Genomic DNA, 23,035 nt, shown 5'->3' with positions numbered 1-23,035 from the left:
GACAGAACTCGGCAGTTTTGTCGATGGCTGTAAACCTTGTTCTATGAGGAATAATGCCTTTTGTTGACAGAGTTCTGTCAATATAAGGCGTTATTGCATCTACACTGTCCTTTCATCTACACTCTCATGTCAACAAAGCGGCTTGCTTTGTTGACAGAATTGTATGTAGTCTAGACGCTCTTTGTCGACAGAAGCCTGTAGTCTAGACGTACCTCCTTGAGCCTTTGTCTATCAAAATGTTACCATTCAGCTGCATGCTGGAAAAAGTTAAATGTAGGTAAACTTGAAATGCCTGAGACACAAGCATTGCTTCAGTTTAGTCTTGACACTTCCTTAGTTGTCACCAATGAAGGTCTAGAGCAGCCATCCACTCTCGAGGACTGGATTAACATTAAGGAAACAACCTACAAAACTGCTGTCAAAATAGTGGGGTCCCAAAAACAATGTAACTGCTCACTGGCCAAAGCCAGCACTGCCTTCAGAAGGTTGACCAAGCACTTATGGAATGACCATGGTATTGAGCTTCATATGAAGGTAACAATTTATCAGGCATTTGTCCTGACTCTTCTGCTGTATGGCTCAGCGTCGTGATCCATAAATCACTGCCATGTTTTGAAACTCAATCCATTCCATATGTGCTGCCTCAGGAAGATTGCCCATGTGAACTGGTGGGGCAAAATTCCTAACACAGAGGTCCTTTAAGCTGTGTGGTGTCGTGGCCATGGAAACAGTGCTTATGAACAAACAGTTATGCTAGATCAGTCATTTTATGAGGATGGATGGTACATAGATACTGAAGATGGTCTTGTTCATGGAAAGTGCTCTAGTGGTGGTCAGTATAAGCATTATAAAGATATCTTAAAGGGCAACCTGAAGTCATGTGGCTTTTCTCCAGATGACCAGGAAATCCTAGCTCAGGACAGATTGTTCTGGTGGCAACTATTACACAGACTATCAAAAACTTCAATAGTCAACATATACAGACGTTACAAGAAAAGCATAGGACCCAAAAAACAGTGTATAACACCGACAGATGGCATATTTTTATGTAACATCAACAATTGGATTTTCTGATCAAGGCTTAGTCACTCACCAATGGTGTCATAGAAGATTAGGTCCATACATACATACACGTACATACTTCTGATCTCTGTTCCTTTTTAGCAATGGCTTTCTAACAGACCTGCTAGAACTGGTTTGCATTGGAGCATCTCATGCATACACCCGCTAGGATTCTCTTCTCTGAATTAGCTTTTCTCACCAATTCTGATGCTGCTTATTTTCCTAATGACCCTTTCTACTCCCAGCCTTAGTCAAGGCTATCTCTACAGGGTTGGGGGTTAGGACAACCCCGCCTTCCGCCCTGGGCCTTGTCCCTGCCCTGCCTCTTCCCACTCCTGCTTGGGCCCACCCTCACACTCCCAGCTGCAGCAGGAAGTGGAGTGACCTGGCCCCAGCTTTCTCTTCTCCTCCAACTCCCAGCCATGTCACTCCATTTCCTGCCGCTGCCAGTAAGTGCAGTGGCAGTTCCACTCCATGAGACATGGATGGGAGCTAAGGGGGTAGAATGGACTGAAGCTTGCTTGCTCCACTTCCCACCACTGCCGATGGGTGTGGGGCAGGCCCAATCCCTGCTGCTAGTGCCCCAGGTTGCCCTGGCCCCCTCCCCTCAGAGTGCACAGCCCAGGGAAGTTGCACTGAACCATCCTATGGAAAGGACAGCTCTGTTCCTAGTGAATGATTTCTTATCACCTTGTTGTTGTTTGCCCTCCCATGGTGGACCTACTGTCAAACGACCCCTGGTGTTAGTTACATCAGTGAGCTCCAAGCCATCCTTCTTAGAGCTCTTATAAAAAGAAATTTTCCCCCTCAAAATTTCCAAGTCCTACCTGACTGTCTTTCTTGGCAAGACTAAGGTCTTAGATAAGCATGAAGGAAATGAGGGGAGGCCTTTACATACAGTCTGTATTATAGGAAGCAAGATTTCTTTTTCACAAGTCAGCATTTTAAAAGTTCAGGGAGTGAACTTGGTCTCTTCTCTCCCATCCTAGGATGACCTACAACTACACAGTAATTCTCTGAGGGGGAAAATGACTCCTCAGATTCACTATGCTAGCTTTACACCTACTGCACTACCTTTATACTTCTTTTTACTAGAAGTCTGGTGGAGTATGGTGTCAGATATGGTGAAGCTATGACAACTTTTTTAATTTTATGTGATTACTTCTCAGCCTTGGTTAAGTGCCCCCTTCCTTCCACTGTGCTGACCTGCTTATTATATCTTGTCTTTGTGATTATAATTTCTTTTGAAGTAGAGACTGTCGTTGACTATATATTAGTACTGTACCTACCACCTGGGAGCCTCAATTTAGTTGGCTTCTAGTCATTAGCACAATGAAAATGTGTAATAATAATCATAACTGTTCCTTTTCATGCATTTAGTAAAAAAATAACTTTTTAAATTTCTCAGTGGGAACAGAAAGCTTCACAGCAGGAGGAGTTCTCTCTTCTTCCTGAGTGTTCCTAAAACAACTGGAGTTTTAAAAATGTCTAAAGCATATGAACATGCAGTATAACTTTGGATGTCTGTTCAAGCTTTTCATAACTCTCTGGGGCTTAATTACAGAATGCCAAATTACCACTAAATTAAATCACATCCTTGATAGCCCTTTCTTTCGTGTACCTCGTTTACTGAACAGGCTCCAATATGCGTCAGAAATTGCAAACATTTTCTGGGAAGAATTCCTCCAGGCTTCCTAGAATTTCTGACCTTTGCTCCTTTCTGTAAATAGCTTCTGCACATGCCTGTGTTGGACAGTTTAATTGTGTGAGACCTCATACAGTTATTTTAAGTCATGGGAAGAGCACTGCAGGAGTTGCCTACTAAGGAATATATCCTGCTATTAATGACTTTTAAAACATCTGAACAGTGATGGAAGTTTTGTGTAAGTACTGACAGAGAAGTAAAGCCTGTAGTTAATCTTCAAGGAGTGCCGTTTTCCTAGGGTGATAGATTTTGCTTTTGGGTTTTTTGCCACTGTAAAAAAATTAGATGACAAAAATGAAGAATATGAGTTGCAGCATTTAAAAATTTGTTCATAACGTCTCAGTCATTCAAAACATAGTCAACTAGACCTTTATTTGACTGAGTGGTCAATTGTTAATAGGGGCCTTTTTTTTGATTAGCAGATCTAATATAAGAAAAGTTGAGAAAAGATTAACATAGTACAATACAAGCTATATATTGGCAAAGTAAATATTTAGACACCAGTATGTTGTTATAATAATGTTGTATTCTCCAGAGCTAACCTGTAATTTCATTATAGTATGTTAGTGATCCCTCAAGGTTAAATTATAGTATTTTGTTGTTCATAATAATTTATGATTGGGAGCAGCCTTGATGCAAGAAAATATATGTAAGACTCTTCCTCTCCCCAGTAAACAAATTACCTGAAAGGTAGCAGGGAGAGCTGGAGGAGAAGACAGGACCATCATCCAACCTCCCCCTCTACCATCCCCCATGCTTGTGGACCATGATTGGCACACAGAGTTGGCAAGGAAGAACAATCTTTTACTAACTGAAAGATGAAATTGTACCTTATCTGATGCTGCCACAATTGTGGGGTGGCACTGTACTTACCCCTGCACAGGCTTTGTTCACGTTTTGTAATCTGGTTCATTTTGAGTGCTTGTTGGAAGTTGAATCAGATGTTCAAAAGGCTTTCCTTGGCTGACTAGGCTATGGACATTACCTGACTTAGCTAGGCTTTCATTTATTTCAGTGGCTACACAAAGCAACATTTTCCATACATAGAATCCATTGTTTCTCTCTTAGTGACTCAACTAAACAACTGTTTTACTAAAATTGCTCAACATTTCATCTGAAACTTGAGCAAATTGAGGCAATGTACCTATACAATTGGATTGTGGATTGCAAACTTTGCATTGTGTTCTGCTTCTTCTAGATTTTGATTTGTATCTACCTTAAGCGATTATTTGAGGCTTTGCCTATGTCTTTTTTATCTGGGGTTATTTCATTGTAGTTATTTTAATATCAAGATTCAATAAAGCATTACATTTTTAAAGTCATGTTTATACATTTACAATAATAGTTAGATATTTCCATAAGATGTGGTGCTGCATTGGTCTGTGCACCTTGGAAGTAGAACAGGATAGTTGTGCATTTACATATGTACAAGGAGATGCACAATCTGTCTCATGGTATGTGGCCATCTGATCTGACATCTATGCACTTAGGGTGCGTCTAGACTACATGGCTCCATCGATGGAGCCATGTAGTCTATATGCACCCTTAGAGTTTATACCGTGACATATAAAAGGGGGAGGCATGGGTCCACATTCCTGATCCTAGAGCACACCCTTCTGTGTGTGTATCTGTTATAGTTATTCGGCTATCTGTGGACAGTCACACACATGGCATACGTAGAGTTGAGCAGGATAAGGAATTGAGCTGCCTCTTGTTCAGGTGTTCGTTGGTTCCTTTGTCCATCTGAGTATTTTCCTCATTTTTTCCCACTATAGGATCTGACTTATATGTGTTAGGGATGAAAAGGCCAGTGTTTTAGCCACAAAACCTACCTGCATGGTGCTCTCCTCTCTTCGGGCCCCCTCTCCTCCATAAGCCATAGTAGAAGGAAAAGGCCCAAAGTGGGTCTTGGTTAATAATTGTGCAGAAAGTGAAAACAAAGAATAATCATTCATTATTGATCATTTTTACACCACAAGCATATATCATATTTTGGTTGGGAGGGTTGGTTTTGTTTATTTTATTAGACCCAATGGAACATTTCTCTACAGGTCTACAATAGAATGTAGTTATGAACAGAGGCATGAAAATGAAAAAAAAAATTTGTGAAGTATGTCACACAAGTCACAAGACAGAGCTCATGATATACAATAAAGTAAAAATAAACCAAGCCTAAAACTCAACAACATATTGTTAAGCCTCTTGACTACTTTTCTGGATCCAAGAAAGTGATCCACTCTCACTTTTGCTTCTTTTCCATGCTCTAGCCCTGTGGCATTAAGGATGCAAAGACTTGGATATTTATACATATTTATATATTTTAAGGGATTCATTTCAGAGAAGTGAGGTAGGGACTATGCAAATAATTTCTATTTTACTAATAATTACATTAGTACACATTTGTGTATATGTTAGCTGTATAGGATGCCTTGCTACCGTGCCTAATTTATGCAGGGCTTGCCAGGGCTGAGTGCCAGCACCTCTAGGCTTGGTAGCTCATAAACCTGACACTTCCGGGGCAGCTGCATTAGTTATGAATGTAAAATAATGACCAGACTTCAGCCACCCATTTGTTTGAACCTGACACCTCTTTCATTACAAGTTAAGCACTGTCTTGCTGAATGGTCTGCCATCCTGATTAAGCAGATTTCCCAGTTAAAAGAAGATAGTAATTAATGTTTATATGTTAAATGCTCAGCGCTACACAGCACATACAAAAAATGTCTTTGCTAAGGAGCCACGTTATATTTGGAATGGTTTTCAAAATGCTGACCTGCTGATTCACTTAAAAAAAACAACCTGGCATCTCAAGCCCTCTGATGACTAACTCTGAACGTGATCTTCCCCTACAATTTGAATTGAAATGTAGTACAAGAGTATAGTGCTGACTATTGCTTCTAATGATCTCATGACTCTGCCATGCTGAAGAGAATGAATTTAAAGCAAAATCTGAAGTTTCCTGAAAGGCATTATTAATGCTGTTTTGCTGAAACAACAATGGAAGAGGGTTTTTTGAGGCTGGAGAAGCCTCTGATCAATTCTTCAATGTATGTGATTGCTATTCCCTAATAAAGTACCTGTTCCTATATATGAATCTGAACTAAATCATCTTCAGGAATTATAATTAAGCAGAATACCATGCCAAACAAACAGAAATTCCTGCTATTAAATATCTGGCTTGATTTGGTTAAGTAGATTTCATAATTAAACACATTTCAGTTTTCTGTAATGCATTGTAACTGGATCTGTTATAGGCCTTACTCAACAGAAACTAGCTCTGTTTAGTCCGCAGATAATGTTCTTTTTGTAGTATAGCAGTGAATATTCTAGGATGAATGTTTTTTATTTTAATGCATTAGGTTTGTCATACACAGTACAGTTGCCTGTTATGTAGTTTGTATGTGTGTTGCTCTCATATGATGTTCACCAAAGAACCCAGAGTAAGGCGAGCTGAATTGTTTCTTTCATTGGTTTAAGATGTCATTATAATAGAGCTAAATTGGTGGTCCCTGTGTATTACAGTCATTCCTGAAAAAATGCTTTTATTACTTTCCTTAGGGTCAACCAGGACTACTTGGACTTCAGGGATACTCTGGACCCCCAGGATTAATGGGTATCCCAGGCTTACAAGGTCACAAAGGTCACAAAGGTGAAAGAGGGCAACCTGGAGTAACTGGACCAAAAGGAGAAGTGGTAATTTCAAAGCTTCACATATTTTATCTAGCATCTAAAGAAGACAATAGTGGGGTAATTCTTTACTTTAATTGTGTTTGTCTTATTTTAGGGGCTCAGAGGAGTAACTGGTTTTGCAGGTGCAGATGGCGTTCCTGTAAGTAGTCATTCACTCCATACATTAGATATCATGGATTACTGAGGGTTATTTATCACTCACTGTAAACATTTAGACTAGAATAAAACTACCCTATTGAATTAAAACACGTATGTCAAATTTTGTCCTCAGTTAAATGCAGGCACCCCAACTCAAGTCAGTGAGACTTGCTATAATGAATGCCGTTGCAGACACATAACTGAGAAGAAAACTTTTCTTCCTCTATCTTCATCTCAGATCATTAGGATTCAGTTGCTTCCTCTCACAGAGAAATCCACTAAAAAGGGCAAAAGAGAAGGAGATATCTCTGATGGTTACTGAGCAAAGCATGCTCTGCTGTAAGAGAGAGTTATTTATTTTATTTGCAATATGCTTTTAGTGACATAATCTTTCATGGATATTTCAACACTGTAGAACTTTGAATAAATTGACAAAGTCTATGTAACAAACCCATTGGTAAATTCTAAAATGAAAACCGTAGTCCATTCACGAGAAAGAGTTCAAACTTCAGCTTGCTCTGCTTTACAGCTTGTAGCATAAAATATTAAGTAAAGAAGTCTGAGTCACAGGAATCCCTAGACAGATTTACCAGAACTTCCTTTGCAGTGCTCTCTGACATCAGGGACTGTCTCTACCACCCACACATTCCTATCCACTCTTCTCTCACCCTTTTTGCTTCCCGTTGCATTCCAAGTCTCGTTTCAGAGGATTCTCTCTCACACTCACCCTCCCTTTCATCCTCCAATCCCTCTGATTTCTGTGGGGTTTGCATGCATACAACTGATGTCTAAGTGAGAGGAGAGTGGTGTTCTGGCTAAAAGAAAATGGGGCTTTCTTGGAACATTTGCCTGCAGTGAGTCTTATGTAAGCCTCCACTTCTTTCTTCCAACCTGCACTCTCAGTGTATCCTGCCTCCCCATGCTGCTGTTTCCCAGCCAGTTGCTTCAGGCCAGGAACCATTGATGGCAATCTGTAAGTAAATAGAAACTGACGTGAACCCAAGAATGGCTCACAGATGCAGACATGTGAGGCTGATGGCCAAGAAGAGGGAGGTGAGGACCACGAAGCTGATAAAGAGTGGGGGAATGCCAGTGATTAGTGGGGACAGGCAAGCAATAAGAAGTTTTCTTTCCACTCAGGTGAGAGATAGGGTTGCCAGACGGTTTAACAAAAAATACTGAACACACACACACACACACACACACACACACACACACACACACACAAAACACTGAGAAAAAATTCTGTCGAGGAAAAAAAAGGGAGGGAGACCAAAGTTGTTAAGCAAAGAAAAAAAAAAGTCCCCCAGAACAGAATTGTCAAGCAGAAAACAATTTTTTTAAAAAAAGGAGGCTGCCCCTTTAAGACAGCCGCCATGTCGGGTGCCATTTTTAAAACCCCGCGGCTCCGACCCAGTAAGCATAGGGAAGCCGGGAGAGGGGAGGGAGTAGCAGGCAGCAGGCAGGGAGTGGGGTCCATTTGGGGGGGCGCAGGAGTGGCTTCATGAGCCACACTTTGGTGGGGACAAGAGCCGCATGTGGCTTGCAAGCCGTGGGTTGGCCATGGCTGGTGTAGAGGGAGGCATCATGTGGCCAGCTCCCTGGTCTCTGCTGGTCACGTGGGCCAGAGCAGCGTGCGCTCCACTCCCACCCCAGCTCGGCGCCCCCCTAGCGTGGTGCCCAGCACGTGCCCAACCTGCCCCCCTTTCCTATGACTGTGCCATGCTCCTCATTCTCCCCTCTCCTGCCTTCGCCAGACACAGCAGGAGAAAATTGTTCCCACCGGGCTTCCATAGGAGGGAAACAAGACATACTGGACGTTTCACAGGTCTGGTATTTTCTGGGGGGTTTTTTAACCGGACGGAGCCCACAATTACCAGACTGTCCAGGTGAATACCGGACACTTGGCAACCCTGGAGGAAACAGGAGAGGAAAGCACAGCTCTGGCTGGTGGAAAAGAATGAAGAGAGATGGGGTTCTGAATATACTTGGCTCCTATCTTTCTAATTGCAATCTTTGTATAGAGTAGAGAACAAAATACATGATTGCCCTGATTCTCTTTGACGTTGGTGAAAATGAGGAGTAATTAACTGCAGTGAAGTTAATGGAATTACAGTAGTGCAAATCCAGTTAAAAGAAAAGCTGAATCAGGACCAGCCTTTTCTCTCCCTTCCAATACTCCAAAAGGCTGACAGTGGTACTTCCACAATGCCACTCCATCCTTTGGTTTGAATGTTTATTTTTCTCTCTCCATGACTATGCCACAGCTGCATCATGGCACTCAGTCCTGCTCTAAAACAACTGCTAGGGGACCTTTTTTTCCTAGAATGGAAGTTGTTCAAAGCTACTAAGAAACCATCTTGCTCAGTTTTTTCTGCAATAATCTCAACCCCTAACACTCTGAAAAAACGCCCTTAGTTTAGCTCTCTGTTTAACAGAAACTGCATTGAGCACAGCTTTTGTATCCTTTCCTTTGCCTTTGATTTTTTCATGCTGTCTAGGGCATCTGGTTCAAGCTGCAGCTATATAAAAAAGCACTGTCTGTGTTGCTTTCTTTGAAAATTGTAGTTTCCCATGGATCTAAGCCTTGAGCTGATTATGAGAATGTTTAAAAACTACAGGAACACTGGAAAATGAAAACTAAGAACAGATGGATAGATAAACACATTTTTTGTTCTTCACAGGGTCATCCTGGGCAGCCAGGATCAAGGGGAAAACCAGGTCACGATGGCTGCAATGGGACCAGAGGTGATGCCGGCGAACAGGGAAGACAGGGGCCCAGTGGTCTACCTGGTTTCTTTGTAAGTAGCTGACAGCCAGTGAACAAATTAGCTAAATTCATCATTTGGATTAATTTAACTATCATATTTTCAGGACCAAAATGGAAAAATCTTTAAGTGAGACTCCATATCTACTCCATGCTTATCTCACATTTTTATTATTTTTTTCTTGTGGGTTTTAGTAGTTCTTTTGGCCCTCTATTTATACAGAACATTTCATTTATGGAGCTGACCTATCACAAAACCCATATGGATCTGCCACAGAAGTTAGTCAGGCAAAATTATGGAGTTCACTAAGGTATGGAGGGTCTACACAAAACTCTCCATCATATAGGTCCCATGGTGAGGCGGTTTGAGGGAACCACAAGGTGGCCTGTATAGTCTATCCACCAAAAAGTAGTACTCATAAAAATAAACCAACATTTTGATGAAAATATTTTCCCCAAAACAGTTTATTTGGATCTAGTGGTTTGGCCAGCTCACATGCACCAAGAGACTGGAGCCATCATTCCAGCTCGTAGACTGGAAAATGACAATAAGAGGGCTATGCTGAGGCCTCACAACCTAGCTCTCAATTAATAGCTTATTTCTTTCCTTGCTTCCTGCACAATTCATCCATATGGTCCTGATTATTTATGCTTTGTACATGTAGCATCAGTTTCCACTATTGGACATAGTCACTATTCACACAATGTAATGTGCAGATACATATGAAATTGCTTTTGGATATTTTTCATAATTTTAAATATATAAGTAACCATAGATACACTTTTAAAGTTTGTGGGTCATACCAAGCTGGAAGGGTGTTGCAAGTGCTAATTCAAAATGATCTCGACAAAGTGAAGAATTCAATAAGGATAAATACAAAAGATTCCAGCTAGAGAGGAACAATCAGTTGCAAACATAAAAATGAGAAATGACTGCCTAGGAATGAGTACTGCGAAAAGGGTTGTAGGAAAACATGACCTATGAGAGAAGACTGGAAGCATTGAGTTTGTTTTGTCTGGAGAAGAGAACACTGAGAGGGGTCATGGTAACTGTTTTCAAGTACCTAAACGTTTTTTATGGGGAGGGAGAAAAATTATTCTCCTTAACCTGATGATAGGACATGAAGCAATGGGCTTAAATTGAAGCAAGGGAGATATAAGTCAGGTATTAGGAAAAATTTCCTGTTAGGATGATTAACCACTTGAATAAATTGCCTATGAAAGTTATGGAATCTCCATCATTGGAGATATTTAAGAGTGGGTTAGACAGACACTTGTCAGGGATAGTCTCCATCGGGGGTTGGCAACCTAGCACATGTGTCACTCATGGCACACAAGCCAATTTTCAGTGGCACACGGGAGGGAGCTCAGCCCCAACCCTCCTCCCCACACAGCCACTAGAGAAGGCTCCCTCCTCCCTGTAGCAGGTTTGACTGCGGTGCAAGAAGGCAGTGCTGGGGCTGAGGCTCCTCAGCGGCACCTCGGCTGGGACCAGAGGCGCTGCTGCTGCGGCCATGCGATCCAGGACCGGCCCCGGAGTCTGGAGGCGCCACTGCCGTGGCTATGCAGTTTGGGGCCAGCCCTTGGAGGTGCCGCTGCTGCAGCCATGCAGTACGGGACTGACCCGGCACCATGTGGGTCACAGCAGCAGCACCTCCAGGTCCAGTTCCAGACCACAGTGGCAGCAGGGCTTCTGGGATGCCACGGACTGTGTCAACAGTGGCAGTGGGGCCTCCAGGGCGGCCGGGACAGCATGGCTTCAGCCACTGCTGCATGGGAGCACGAAACCAGGTAAGGTCTCCCCCTCATGCTCAGACTCTCCCCCAATCCCCTTGCTCCCCCCCACCCCAAGATCCGGCACCTCCATTTTGCTCTGACACCCTCCCTTGTTCCTGTACCCTCTCTCTTGGCCAGACGCTACACCCTACTCCCACCCAGAACTTGCAACTTCTTCCCCACTGCACCCCATCTGTCATGATCATGAGAGATGGCCAGAAAGCCTGGGGACTAAGGGGTTAACTACCCCTAAGCCAGGTGGAGTTGGCCAATATGAATGCAGGTAGGAATTTCAAACTGCGACAAGGAATTTTAGGTTTCTCCCTCCTTTGTCTCTGGGCAGTTTCTTTCCAGCTACTGAGGGAGACAGACAGAATGTCTCCCTCCAAGAAAAGACTCTTTCCTGTATGTAAGTAGGGTAAAGTTTAGATAAATCCATTAGGTTTTATTGTTTTATGGTTTGGAAACAGATGTCTGTGCATTTAAAAATGGGATTTTCTCTCTTTTGAAACTAAGTTTGGGCCCATGGTGGAATTTCCCATGAGTATATTACTTTGTGACTTTTCCATCTAGTCATTATGCTTGCAACAGGAATATTGTGGTGATGATAAAAGTTCTTTCTCTTTTCTTTTTATTAACCTGGTATTGGTTAATTGTTGTGTCCTGGTTTGTACTTTAGGGGTGAGATTTCCCAAGTGATCTCTCCCCAGATTTTCTTATCATTACTTGGGTGGTGGCAGTAGAGTTTTTATCCCCAAAATCTAAGTTGTTAAGATTTTGGGGGGAAGTTTTTTACCAAAGCCTGGAAAGATAAGGTTTTGGGGTACTTTTGTGGGCCCCCACTTCTGCATTTATCGTGCCAGAGTGGAGAAGGAGCCTATAACACCATCCCTATCCTACTTGCTGGCAGCTTTATCTCACACACTGTACTCTTCATTTTTGTCCCTACCCCAGAGCTTAAGGAGGTCCATAAAATCCACTAACTCCAGAACCCCAGAAAAGTAAATCTGGTCTCCGGGAATCTCATTCCCTCTCTCCCTCTCCCTCCCCCCCCCACTTTCCATTCCTCTCACCCCGTGAGGCTGAGGCACCAGAGGAGTGAGGTGTCTCAATTGGGGCCACATCAGTGAGTGTTGCGCATTTTTTATTGAGTTTTTTTGCTTCTCACTTCTGTAGTCCCCAACTGATTTTTCTGTGGGTCAGTGATCCTTGGCCCAAAAAGGGTTCCCTACCCCTGCCATAAATAAAGAAAACATTGAAACCTTTTGTGTTGGTCATAATATTTTACTTTATTTAAAATTAAACTAACATGAGAAAGTTAAAACGCTTAATCTGTTTCATAATTTAAATTAAACCACTTGCCCTAGTGCAGCTGGTTTAGAAAATAAGGTCACCGTACCCAGCCTGGCCTTACCTCCCCTCCCCTTCCTTCCCCTGGCACGCAGATCCGTGAATAAGTTAAATCTCGGTACACTACTTCTGAAAGGTTGCCGATCCCTGCACCAAAATGTAAGAGGCTGCATCTTTATGTATTTATTAATGAAGCTGCTGTAAGTAGGACTATTATTGACTTTTAAAAGTATCACTGGCACTTGGACCCGTACATAGAGGCAAATAAGTCAAATCTTGGCACTCCACCTCAGAAAGTGTACTGACCCCTGGTATAGATGGTGCTTGGTCCTGCCATAAGTGCAGGGCACTGGATTTGATGATGTCTCAATGTTCCTTCTAGTACTATGATTTTATGTGAAAATACTTTTTCTTTGTGTCTTATCAATCTAGGGAATCCAAGGACCAAAAGGTCAGAAGGGGGAACCTTTTGTATTGCCTCCTGAGATAATGAGAAAGTTCAGGGTATGTATCAATCTCTTGTGAATTTGGTAGAGGGCTGGGAGGGACGTTCCATCTTTAAGCCAAGTTTAATTTTTCTACATGCATGTTGTGAGAGGGATGTTACTTTTTATTCTCCTGAGTATTATGAAATCAAGCTGACACCCAGGAAAGAAGGTCCATTTTAATAGCAAAGAACCCCTAAGCTACATTTTGACTATGGGTGTGCTGGAAATCTCCAACTCTCTCTTATTTTGGAAACATTTTCAATGTAGTGTTTTTAAAATGTGAGGAGTTGCCAGCAATATAGCTGAGGTGGTGTCCAGTAAATTCAGGGGGTCACTACAGTGAAAGCTTCATTATCCGGCACTCAGGGGCAACGGCGGTTGCCGTTTAACTAAATGTGCCAGATAACAAAGCAGCTCTTGCCGGCCCGCTCCAGGAGAGAAGGCTTTTCCCTCCCCCCTGCCGAGTGGAGCCAGCAAGGGCTGCTTTGTTATCTGGCACATTCAGTTAACTGGCAACAGCTGTTCCCCCTGAGTCTAAATCAATATTTATAGTCAATTTATCTTTATTTAAAGATTTTGTGTGCTGTTTTAAGTGACACTCTGATATTTAAAATAGTTGATATGACTGAAGGAATGACTTTTTTAAAAGCCCTTTACATAACAATTTTTGTCTTCTTTAGGGAGAGCCTGGTGATCCGGGATTGTTTGGCTTTCCGGTATGTTGCTTTTCATCAGATGTGGTGATTTATCACTATTTTAATAATAGCAGCTACAAAAACAACAGCTGCTGTTGGTTTGTTTGGTTTCTTTAAATCATTTTTCTCATTTCTAGGGACCTCAAGGTGCTCCAGGTGTCGTGGGTTTAATTGGTCCAACAGGAAATCCAGGAAAACCTGTAAGTATGTTTAGACTAGGTACTTTATGAAATTAACCTGACAGAAATATCATTTTCACAGGACCTATTTTTTGTGTATTAGGAGCTACTAACTGTACAGTAGCAAACAGGTTTAAGTATGACAACTAAGCTTTCCTAAAACCAAAGCGGAGGTTACATTTTGGAAGTGAAAGGTAGTATGTGACAATGATTCTTCAAGGATCAGCACAGCAAAATAGAATTGAGAATTTTCAGCATTTATTGCCTGCATTATTACAATTATATTGTCTTGTGAAAACCACAAGTTTGAGCTACAAAAGTAACTCCACTAGTTCCAAGTAATTAGCAGTCTTGTATTTTGCTAGGGCCAGGAAGATGATCATATGAGCTAAGCTATCATGTTTCAGTAACATCCAGTCCAATAAAAATAGTCAACAATACTTATGTATGAGCTATCTGAATGTTAATGAATCCTTATGCTTTACATATAAAGTATTTGATGTTATCAAAACAGTATTAACAGAAAAAAACTAATTAGAGGTAATTTACTCTCGCAATTGTATTTGTACAGGGACCCAAAGGGCAACAGGGACCTCGAGGACCTCCAGTAAGTCATTCTCTGAAGAACTGTCCTCACATATTACATTTCATTTTGGGCTCCTAGGGCCTGATCCAAATCAATGGACAAATATCACTGACTCCAGTTGGTGTACTAAGTCAGGCCTTTAATTATTACTGAGAAACAAGGTAAGTGAGATAATATCTTTTATTGAACCAGCTTCTGTTGGTGAAGGTGTCGAGATTTCGAGCTACACCACGCTCTTCTTCAGGCCTGCAGATTGTTACAGACATCCCTAATGAACGTAAGATGTGGTGAGCTGTGAAGCCCGGGGAAGAGGGTGGCTTTAGACCCTGACTTCCAGCCTAAGCCACAGCTTCAAAGCATTGTCTATAGGGTAGTCAGATGGTTTCAACAAAAATACCAGACACACATCATAATCTACATTACATCTTATTTAGAAAATACCGGACATTTATATTTTCTTATGTATATTTTCTCAAGTTGTTTCCTGAACAGAAAGCTAAAATACTGGACTGTCCAGTTCAAAACCAGACACCTGGCAACCCTAATTGTCTTCGCAGTTATTTTTAAAGCAACAACTAGCCCAGGTCTGTCAACTTGACCTGGGAGACTCTTTCCCAGTCATTTCATAAAAGTTTGCAGACATATCCTTTAAGTCATGGCTACTCAACATGTGGCCTGCAGGCCACATGCAGCCCTCAGCCCGTTTGTTTGCAGCCCACAGTGCAGATTGGATTTACACGGGGCTCAACACATGGCCCACAAGTGAGAGCCAAAACAAAAAAAAGTAGTCAATATAATGGTCTTCTGTTGATATGCGTTTTAGTAGTTAAATTCCTGGACTGTCAATGCTCATTAAAAGTGCTGTCATATGGGTGGAAATCGGGTAAATATTGCATTTTATTAATATCAACATAACTGACTTAAATGAGGCCTGCGTGTTGTGTAGTCTTGCCTTAAGCTTTGTATTCAGGCCCATCTGTGTGAAAGAAGCTATTTGCATATATTTGCATATATATTTGCATGTGTATGCAACCACACTTAAGTTGCGGCCCTCGGCACATGCTGTGAGTTTCATTGTAGCCCTTGGGGCTTCCAAAATTGAGTAGCCCTGCTTTAAGTCAACCTTACGCTGGGGAAAACTTCCGTGGAGTGATTAATCCTGCCTTGGAGCCAAATTAAATTGCTGGTGTGCGGCACAGCAGTCCCGCCAGACTCAAGATTCTGTCCATATATTGCAGATTATATTTTAACTTAGAAAATACATAGATGAAATGTGAAATCTTTTCACATTGATTCTCACAGAAAAGACTGACTTGATGCCTGTTAGAGAAAATACTGGAGCAGGACTGTCAACATGAGATTTTAATTACAAACTTCTTTCTAAATACTAAACCAAAATGTCTTATTGAGCTATAACTAGACTGTTACATGATCAGGATTCTGCAGTGATGTCCTAAGGGTCTCTAACCACTCCTTTGGTTAAGTACTTCTGGAGTTCTTTTCATTTAAAGCTATTCTGTAGAAGTACCACATAATTATATTCTGCTGATGTATTGTCTTTGCAGGGTTCCAAAGGTCTTGACTATGATGGAGCAAAAGGTGAAAAGGTAAAGGAAAACAAATGAATTGGTATGGGCATCATAAAATAAATTGGTGATGCTTAACCTTTATAAAAGAACTTGTTTAAATCCAATATTATTCTGTGATTATATTCTGTAGTAAAAATTAATTCATTTTGAAAGTGATGATGACTACAATAGTAAATATTGTAGCCAAATGGCTGTAAACATGTCTAGGTCTGACTGTTGTACCAGTACAAATCAGTACACATCTAGGTGTATGGAAATCAATGGATTAGGTCAGTGTGAGAGAACAGTCTTTACAAGTTATTCCAGAAGTACAGAGCACAATGAAAAATATTGGCACCTCTTAGCTTAGTTTGAAGCTAATTTTTTTCTGCCATAACCTTGTCTATGGTGTGTCTCTACACACACACCGCTGCGCCAGCACAGCCGTACCAATACAACCTCACCATTGTAGCACCACTGGTGAAAATGCTACATGCCATATGTTCTGTTGTTTGTATAAAAAAGCCACCTCTGTAAGCAGCATAAGCTGTGTCAGCGGAAGAAGGTGTGCACGCAGGGGCTATGTCTACACTGCCCGTTTTGTGCAAAAAATATACAAATGAGGCAAAGTGTGGAATATCACTGTGTCTCATTTGCAAAATTAATTAGGCTCCGTTTTTGCGCAAGAGGCTTTTGTGCAAAAACCCCCTCTTGCTATAGAGCTGTTCTTCTGCATTTTTTTTCAGGAAGAACGGCTCTTGTGCAAGAGGGGGATTTTGTGCAAAAACAGAGCCTAATTAATTATGCAAATAAGGTGCGGCAATATTCCACACTTCTCCTCATTTGCATAGTTTTTGTGCAAAACAGGGACAGTGTAGACATAACCTAACACTTATGTTGGTGTAATTTATGTCACTTGTGGAAGATGGAATAGTCACACCCTGGCTATGTAAGTTTTGATGACACAGGCTGTAGTGAAGACACAGACGTCCTAGCTAAACCTCTAGCTAGTGTAATCCCATGTTGCTCCGATAGGACTATATCCTAAATTAGAACCAAAATTTTAGTAGCAAAGTGGGCACCCAATGCAGATCTACAATTTGAAGTCTTATTTTACCTGCTGCTAATCCTGTGTGTGTTGTTTTCCCACAGGGTGACTTAGGTCTTCAGGGTCCTCCTGGGCTTCGCTCTACAGGGGAGGTGACAGGTTACCCAGACTCAGTCGTATTAGAAAAATACAAGGTAATTAACAACACTGTGTAAAAACATATGAGGCATTAAAATGAATGCAGAAAAACAAAACAAAGTTCTTATTCAAGTGTATTGGGGAGAGTGTTACAGAATAATCTGCTACATATTTGAGAGTTTGTCTGTTCAAGAGCTGCTTCTAAATTAGTGGTCACCAACCAGTCAATCGGGATCTACCAGTAGATCTTGGAGCCTCTGACAGGTGATCCTGACTGGTTTGGCCAGGAGCTATCAAGTACCAGCACTTCAGTTGCCCCTCCACCTACTGTCATGCTGCTCCTGCCTTCTGCCTTGGAGCTGCTCCCCCCCCCACACACACACACTCAAGGTGTGGGAGGGAGAAGGGAGAGGCTGATGTCAGGGTGACCCTCCTCCCCCCACTTCTCTACCCTATCTCCACACAGAGAGAAGGGGATGGAGGGAGATTGGCAATCAAATCTCTGTCACTCTCACACACTGTGTCTCTGTCATTCTCACAAACACACCCTGTCCTTCACTCTCATCTCCCAACACAATACTCATGTGGGTTGTTGTTGCACTTTGCAAGCAGTAAAAGAAGTGTTAGTTGGGGTTTTTGACTGGTCTGTGCATTTCATCATTTTAATTCTCTCTTATGGTTAATTCTCTGAGTAGTGAGTTCTAAAATGCCTAACCTGCCATGGCTGGAGTAATTATCCCTGTGGTAATTGCTGCTCCTGGACGTGGCTAGCATGTCCCTGCAGCTCCTGAGAAGGGCAGAGCAAGGGGTCTCCATATGCTGTCCTTGTGTGCACACACCTCTCCTGCAGCTCCCATTGATCAGTAATGGGGAAATGTGTAGAAGCTGTGGGCTCAGTGCCTGTAGATATTGGGCAGCACATGGCACCATGGAGCCATTACAATACATGCCAGCTACTTTCAGGAGTGCTGCAGGGCCAGGCCAGGAGTAAACCTAAACCGCAGTGCTGCCCCACCCGGAAGCCATCTCAGTTAAATGGTGCCCAGTCAGAGCCTGCTTCCTGAACCCCCGTCCCAGCCCTGATCCTCCTCCTACACCCAACTTCCTGCCCCAGATGTGAGTCCTCCTGCACCCAAACTCCTTCCCAGAGTTTTCCCTCTGAAACCCCTCCTGAACCCCAATCCTCTGTCCATGGCTAAGCCTGGAGGAAGAAAGCAGAGCAAACGTATTTGGGTTTGAGGTAGATGTTACATTGCTCTTAAATAGAAAAAGTGATCATGTGGTTAAAAAGGTTGGAGACCACTGTTCTAAATGGTAAGAGCTAGGAGCACCAAATTCAGTGTACAAGCTCTTATTTTTATCATAACTTAAAATAAGATAAGGATTTGGTTGTGCCAGGACAATGGGATATGCCTGGAATGGGATTGCTTCTCATAAAACCATACAGAAAAGAGACCAAATCACCGGGAAGGTGAAAAGGGCTGGCTGGAGGTATGCTTTCCCTCCCCCCATCCGAGAATGCCCCGTCCTCGAGCCTCCCCCCTTACGGTGCCCTTTAAGGAGGGTGGGGGGAGCTGAAGCTCCCCACTCCACCCATTCATACGAATGCACATAAAACCATACAGAAAAGAGACAGACTCACCAGATAGATGAAAGTGCCTAGCTGGGGATGTGCCCCACCTGGCTGTGACTGCCCCAACCCCGAACCTCCCACCCCTCCCAAGTTCCCTGGGCAGGGAGAAACTCCCCCTTCCTATTCATATGGGAACATTACTGGCTATTCCCCTTTATCAGGGAGTGAGGGGAAAGTGCACAGTTTGCTGCATTTCTCACTCTGACTGGGAAGCACAGGGGGCAGATGAACCTGGATCTGCCCTAACCAGGGGACATGCACCTCTTCCCCAGCTGTGCCTGCTGGGGCTCCAGTGGTGATGAGGAGGAGCTTCCTAACTGGTCCCAAGCTGCTGTGATGAGAGTGGACTGGGACAGCTCTCTCCCTGGTGCAACTTCATCCACAGCCCCATCCCAGAACAATGATTTAAATTACTCTGGCCTCATACTGCCGTGGGCTCTGACCCCATCCCCGTGGTCCTGCAGGACTCCGGCCCTGCACCAACAGGGGCTGTGGGTAACTACGGCCCCAGCCCTAAACTGCCCCCAGCCAGGTTGTCAATCCTGTTGCCCCTGGCCCCGACTAGCCCTCCTTCCCTTAGGCTCCCAGGCATTCTTGTACAAGAGCATCTGTGGTCCACTGCCTCACCAAACAGTGCCAGTTTTCGGAGGTACAACCTGTATTTAGGGCTAAAATCACATAGTGTCATATTGACTGTTTTTCTTGAAAGGCCTTACTAAAGCATAAAGTGCACAAACAAAATGCCTCTTTTCTAGTAAATTACCATCTACCCTAAAGTACTGCCCACAGCATTGTCTGAGATCCTCCTTTCTTAACATCAAGCCCACTGGCAATTTGTCTCCTTTGATGAAGGAATCTGGGTCTCTTTTTGAGCCCTGTATGAATCCTTTTTTCTTCATTTATAAAATAGAATTTTTCCCAAATTTGCTGTAGTTTTTCTCTTCCTGTTAAATTTCCTCCTGAAATCCCCACAATATCTTCCTTATAATTTGTCCCAGCATTCTAATAGACTTCTATTTGAGACACACAATACACAATGGTCAGCTAGCGAGAGAAGTGTCTCTACCTCCTCTTTGGAGGAGTCATTTCAAGGACATGCTACCTTTGGGTGACCTGCTTTTAACTACAAGGCCTTAAGAAAATAATTACATACAAGTGCACATTTGTATACTGCTGTTTTCATGTTATCCACACGTACATTTCTTAACGATTATAGTGGCCAGTGTGACACAGGCTTTCAGTAGAAACCTTACATGGCACCACTTTGGTGAACCAGAAGGCAAATAACAAGCCCAGGATACCTGTAACTCTTATGCATCCCTGAGCCCTCTGCCTGTTCGCAGAAGGAGATCTTTAAGTCTTACCCTGTACAACTGTCATCCTCATCAGGAACAACTGCACAATGACAGATACTCATAGTCTGTGAGTTCTTGGCTGTAATAGCTGGACTTCCAAATTGAAGTTCAGCATGTGGAATATCTTTGCTTGGTCTTTGAATCACCTATTCTCCACACTGCATCCTGTACTAAAAAAAAGTGGGCTTTGGCCACCTATAAAGAGAAAGGCTTCCTTTAGTATAGGACGCAGCGTGGAGAATAGATGATTCAAAGACCAAGCAAAGATATTCCATATATATATATAAAAATTGGTTAGTCTCCAAGGGTATGTCTACACTACAATGTTAGTTCGAACTAACGGACGTTAGTTCGAACTAACATTCATAGCCGCTACACTAGCGCTCCGCTAGTTCGAATTTGAATCAAACTAGCGGAGCGCTTAGTTCGAACTAGGAAAACCTCATTTTACGAGGATTAAGCCTAGTTCGAACTAGCTAGTTCGAATTAAGGGGTGTGTAGCCCCTTAATTCGAACTAGTGGGAGGCTAGCCCTCCCCAGGTTTCCCTGGTGGCCACTCTGGCCAACACCAGGGAAACTCTATGCCCCCCTCCCGGCCCCGGACCCCTTAAAGGGGCACGGGCTGGCTACGGTGCCCGTGCCAGGTGCAAGCCTGCCAGCACCCAGCCAGCAGACCCTGCACCTGGCACGGCACAGAGCCACCCACCCGATGTCCCCCAGCCCACCCCCTCTTCCTGGGACCAGGCTGGCGGCTCCCGGGAGCTTGCCCTGGACCGCAAGAGGCGGGCACCTTCCTGGGCTAGCGCGGACATCGTGGACCTCGTCCACGATCTCCGCACTAGGCACAGGAAAGTGGCCGGCTAGGGCAGGAGAGCTGCCAGCCTGGCCACCCAGGAGCAGGTGTGCATGAAAATCAAGGGGGTCCACTGAGACCCCTGAGCCCTGAGCCCTGAGCTTACAATGGCCGTCCTGGGTCAGACCAAAGGTCCATCTAGCCCAGTAGCCTGTCTGCCGACAGCGGCCAACCCTAGGGACCCTGGAGGGGATGGACCGAAGACAGTGACCAAGCCATTTGTCTCGTGCCATCCCTCTCCAGCCTTCCACAAACTTTGGGCAGGGACACCACTCCTACCCCCTGGCTAAGACTACTCCATGGACCCAACCTCCATGACTTGATCTCACTTCCCTTTCAACTCTGTTCTAGTTGTAGCCTTCACAGCCTCCTGCAGCAAGGAGTTCCACAGGTTAACTATTTGCTTTGTCAAGAACAACTTTCTCTTACTAGTTTCAAGCCTGATACACATTCCTTTCCTTTGGCGTCCTCTAGTCCTTCTTTATGGGAACTCAGGAAGAACTTTTCTGAATGCACCCTCTCCACCCAACCCCTGCTTTTAGAGACCTCTATCCTGTCCCCGCTCCATCTCCTCTTTTCTAAGCTGAACAGTCCCAGTCTCTGTAGCCTCTCTTCATCTGGGACCTGTTCCCAACCCCTGATCATTTCAGTTGCCCTCCCCTCTCCCAGCCTTTCTCTTCCCCTCTCCCACCTCCTTTTCCCAGTCTCCCCCAGTTTTGTTCAATAAAGACAGAGTCAATGTTGGAAGAAACGTTATCTTTATTTTGTACATCAATAAAAAGGGGGGCTAGGGAAGGGTAAGTGGAAGAAGGTGAGGGAGGAATGGGGTACGAGCCCCTGATGGGGAGGACTGGGCTGGCTCTGCTGGCTTCTGGGGGTGGAAGCTCTCCTGCAGCCCCCCGATTGCCCCCTCTCCCCAGATGGCAGCCTGCGGCAAGTGCAGCCGGGCTGATGGCCAAGTGGTGTGATGTGCCCAGTGTGGGTACTCCGGGCAATCCAAGCCAAGACTGCTTTGCAAGCGGGGCACCCCTTAGAACTGTCTGTCCGGGGTGGGGGTCGGGACCCTTTAAGCGCAGCCCTCGGCTAGCCTGAGACAGCATCTCCACGCTCTAAGTCCTCCTCTTATGCCCTGCCGGCACTGCTTCCGGCCATCCTTAAGCCCTGTTCAGAGTCCACTCAATGTGGACTTGCTAGTTCGAACTAGCAAAACGCTAGTTCGAACTAGTTTTTAGTTCTAGATGCGTTAGTTCGAACTAGCTTAGTTCGAATTAACTAATTCGAACTAAGTTAGTTCGAACTAGCGCTGTAGTGTAGACGTACCCTAAGTCCTCCTCTGATGCCCTGCCGGCACTGCTTCCGGCCATCCTTAAGCCCTGTTCAGGGTCCACTCAATGTGGACTTGCTAGTTCGAATTAGCAAAATTCTAATTCGAACTAGTTTTTAGTTCTAGACGCGTTAGTTCGAATTAGCACTGTAGTGTAGACATACCCCAAGGTGCTAGAGGACTACTCAGTTTTGTTTGTTTGTTTGTTTGTTTGTTTGTTTTTTTGTTTGTTTGTTTTTAAAGCTGCAAGGAGCACTCAAGTCCTGCACAATGTAGAATGGATAATGTAGTAGTTACTGCTCCCCTAGATAACTAATTTCCTCATGCACAGTGATAGAAAGAGTTCATCCATGCTGAGAGTGGGTTTGTAATAAGTGTTACATAACACATTCTCTGGACTGATTTAGGAAACAAATGTATTATGTTGGAAAAGAAAATAAATGTCAAAGTAACTTCTCTTTCCTAGGGAAAAAATAAAATAAAAGGAGATGGAGAGGCCTGATCACGGTTCAAATAAGGAACGAAGAGAGAAAATCAGAGCTAAGCTCACCTTTATAATGGATAGAGTTGGGAACATTTATATTATTAGCAGGGATTTCTGTGACAGTCATAATCATAGAATCTGAGCTCCTCATGAAGAAGACTGATTTAAGCCTTTAATGTGAGTTAGGGATATTTGC

At 43.5% G+C, this 23,035-nt stretch overlaps 1 protein-coding gene across 3 annotated transcripts in view; it reads left to right on the top strand.

Moving 5' to 3' along the window:
* The window catches only part of COL4A2 (collagen type IV alpha 2 chain), a 248,635-nt gene that overhangs the window by 143,538 nt on the left and 82,062 nt on the right, over positions 1 to 23,035 (top strand). For all 3 annotated transcript variants that reach the window (XM_075918575.2, XM_075918574.2, XM_075918576.2), the window contains exons 4-12: positions 6,326 to 6,460; positions 6,552 to 6,596; positions 9,280 to 9,396; positions 12,921 to 12,992; positions 13,657 to 13,692; positions 13,809 to 13,871; positions 14,422 to 14,457; positions 16,002 to 16,043; positions 17,157 to 17,246. In XM_075918575.2, the coding sequence (XP_075774690.2) occupies positions 6,326 to 6,460; positions 6,552 to 6,596; positions 9,280 to 9,396; positions 12,921 to 12,992; positions 13,657 to 13,692; positions 13,809 to 13,871; positions 14,422 to 14,457; positions 16,002 to 16,043; positions 17,157 to 17,246 (636 nt within the window). The remainder of the gene's footprint in view (positions 1 to 6,325; positions 6,461 to 6,551; positions 6,597 to 9,279; positions 9,397 to 12,920; positions 12,993 to 13,656; positions 13,693 to 13,808; positions 13,872 to 14,421; positions 14,458 to 16,001; positions 16,044 to 17,156; positions 17,247 to 23,035) is intronic.

This window comes from Pelodiscus sinensis, chromosome 1 (genome assembly GCF_052426305.1).
Source record: "Pelodiscus sinensis isolate ZL-2025 chromosome 1, ASM5242630v1, whole genome shotgun sequence".
NCBI classification, from domain to species: Eukaryota; Metazoa; Chordata; order Testudines; family Trionychidae; genus Pelodiscus; species Pelodiscus sinensis.
Note: the sequence above shows the minus strand (reverse complement) of the source record. Positions and strands in the feature narration are given on the sequence as shown.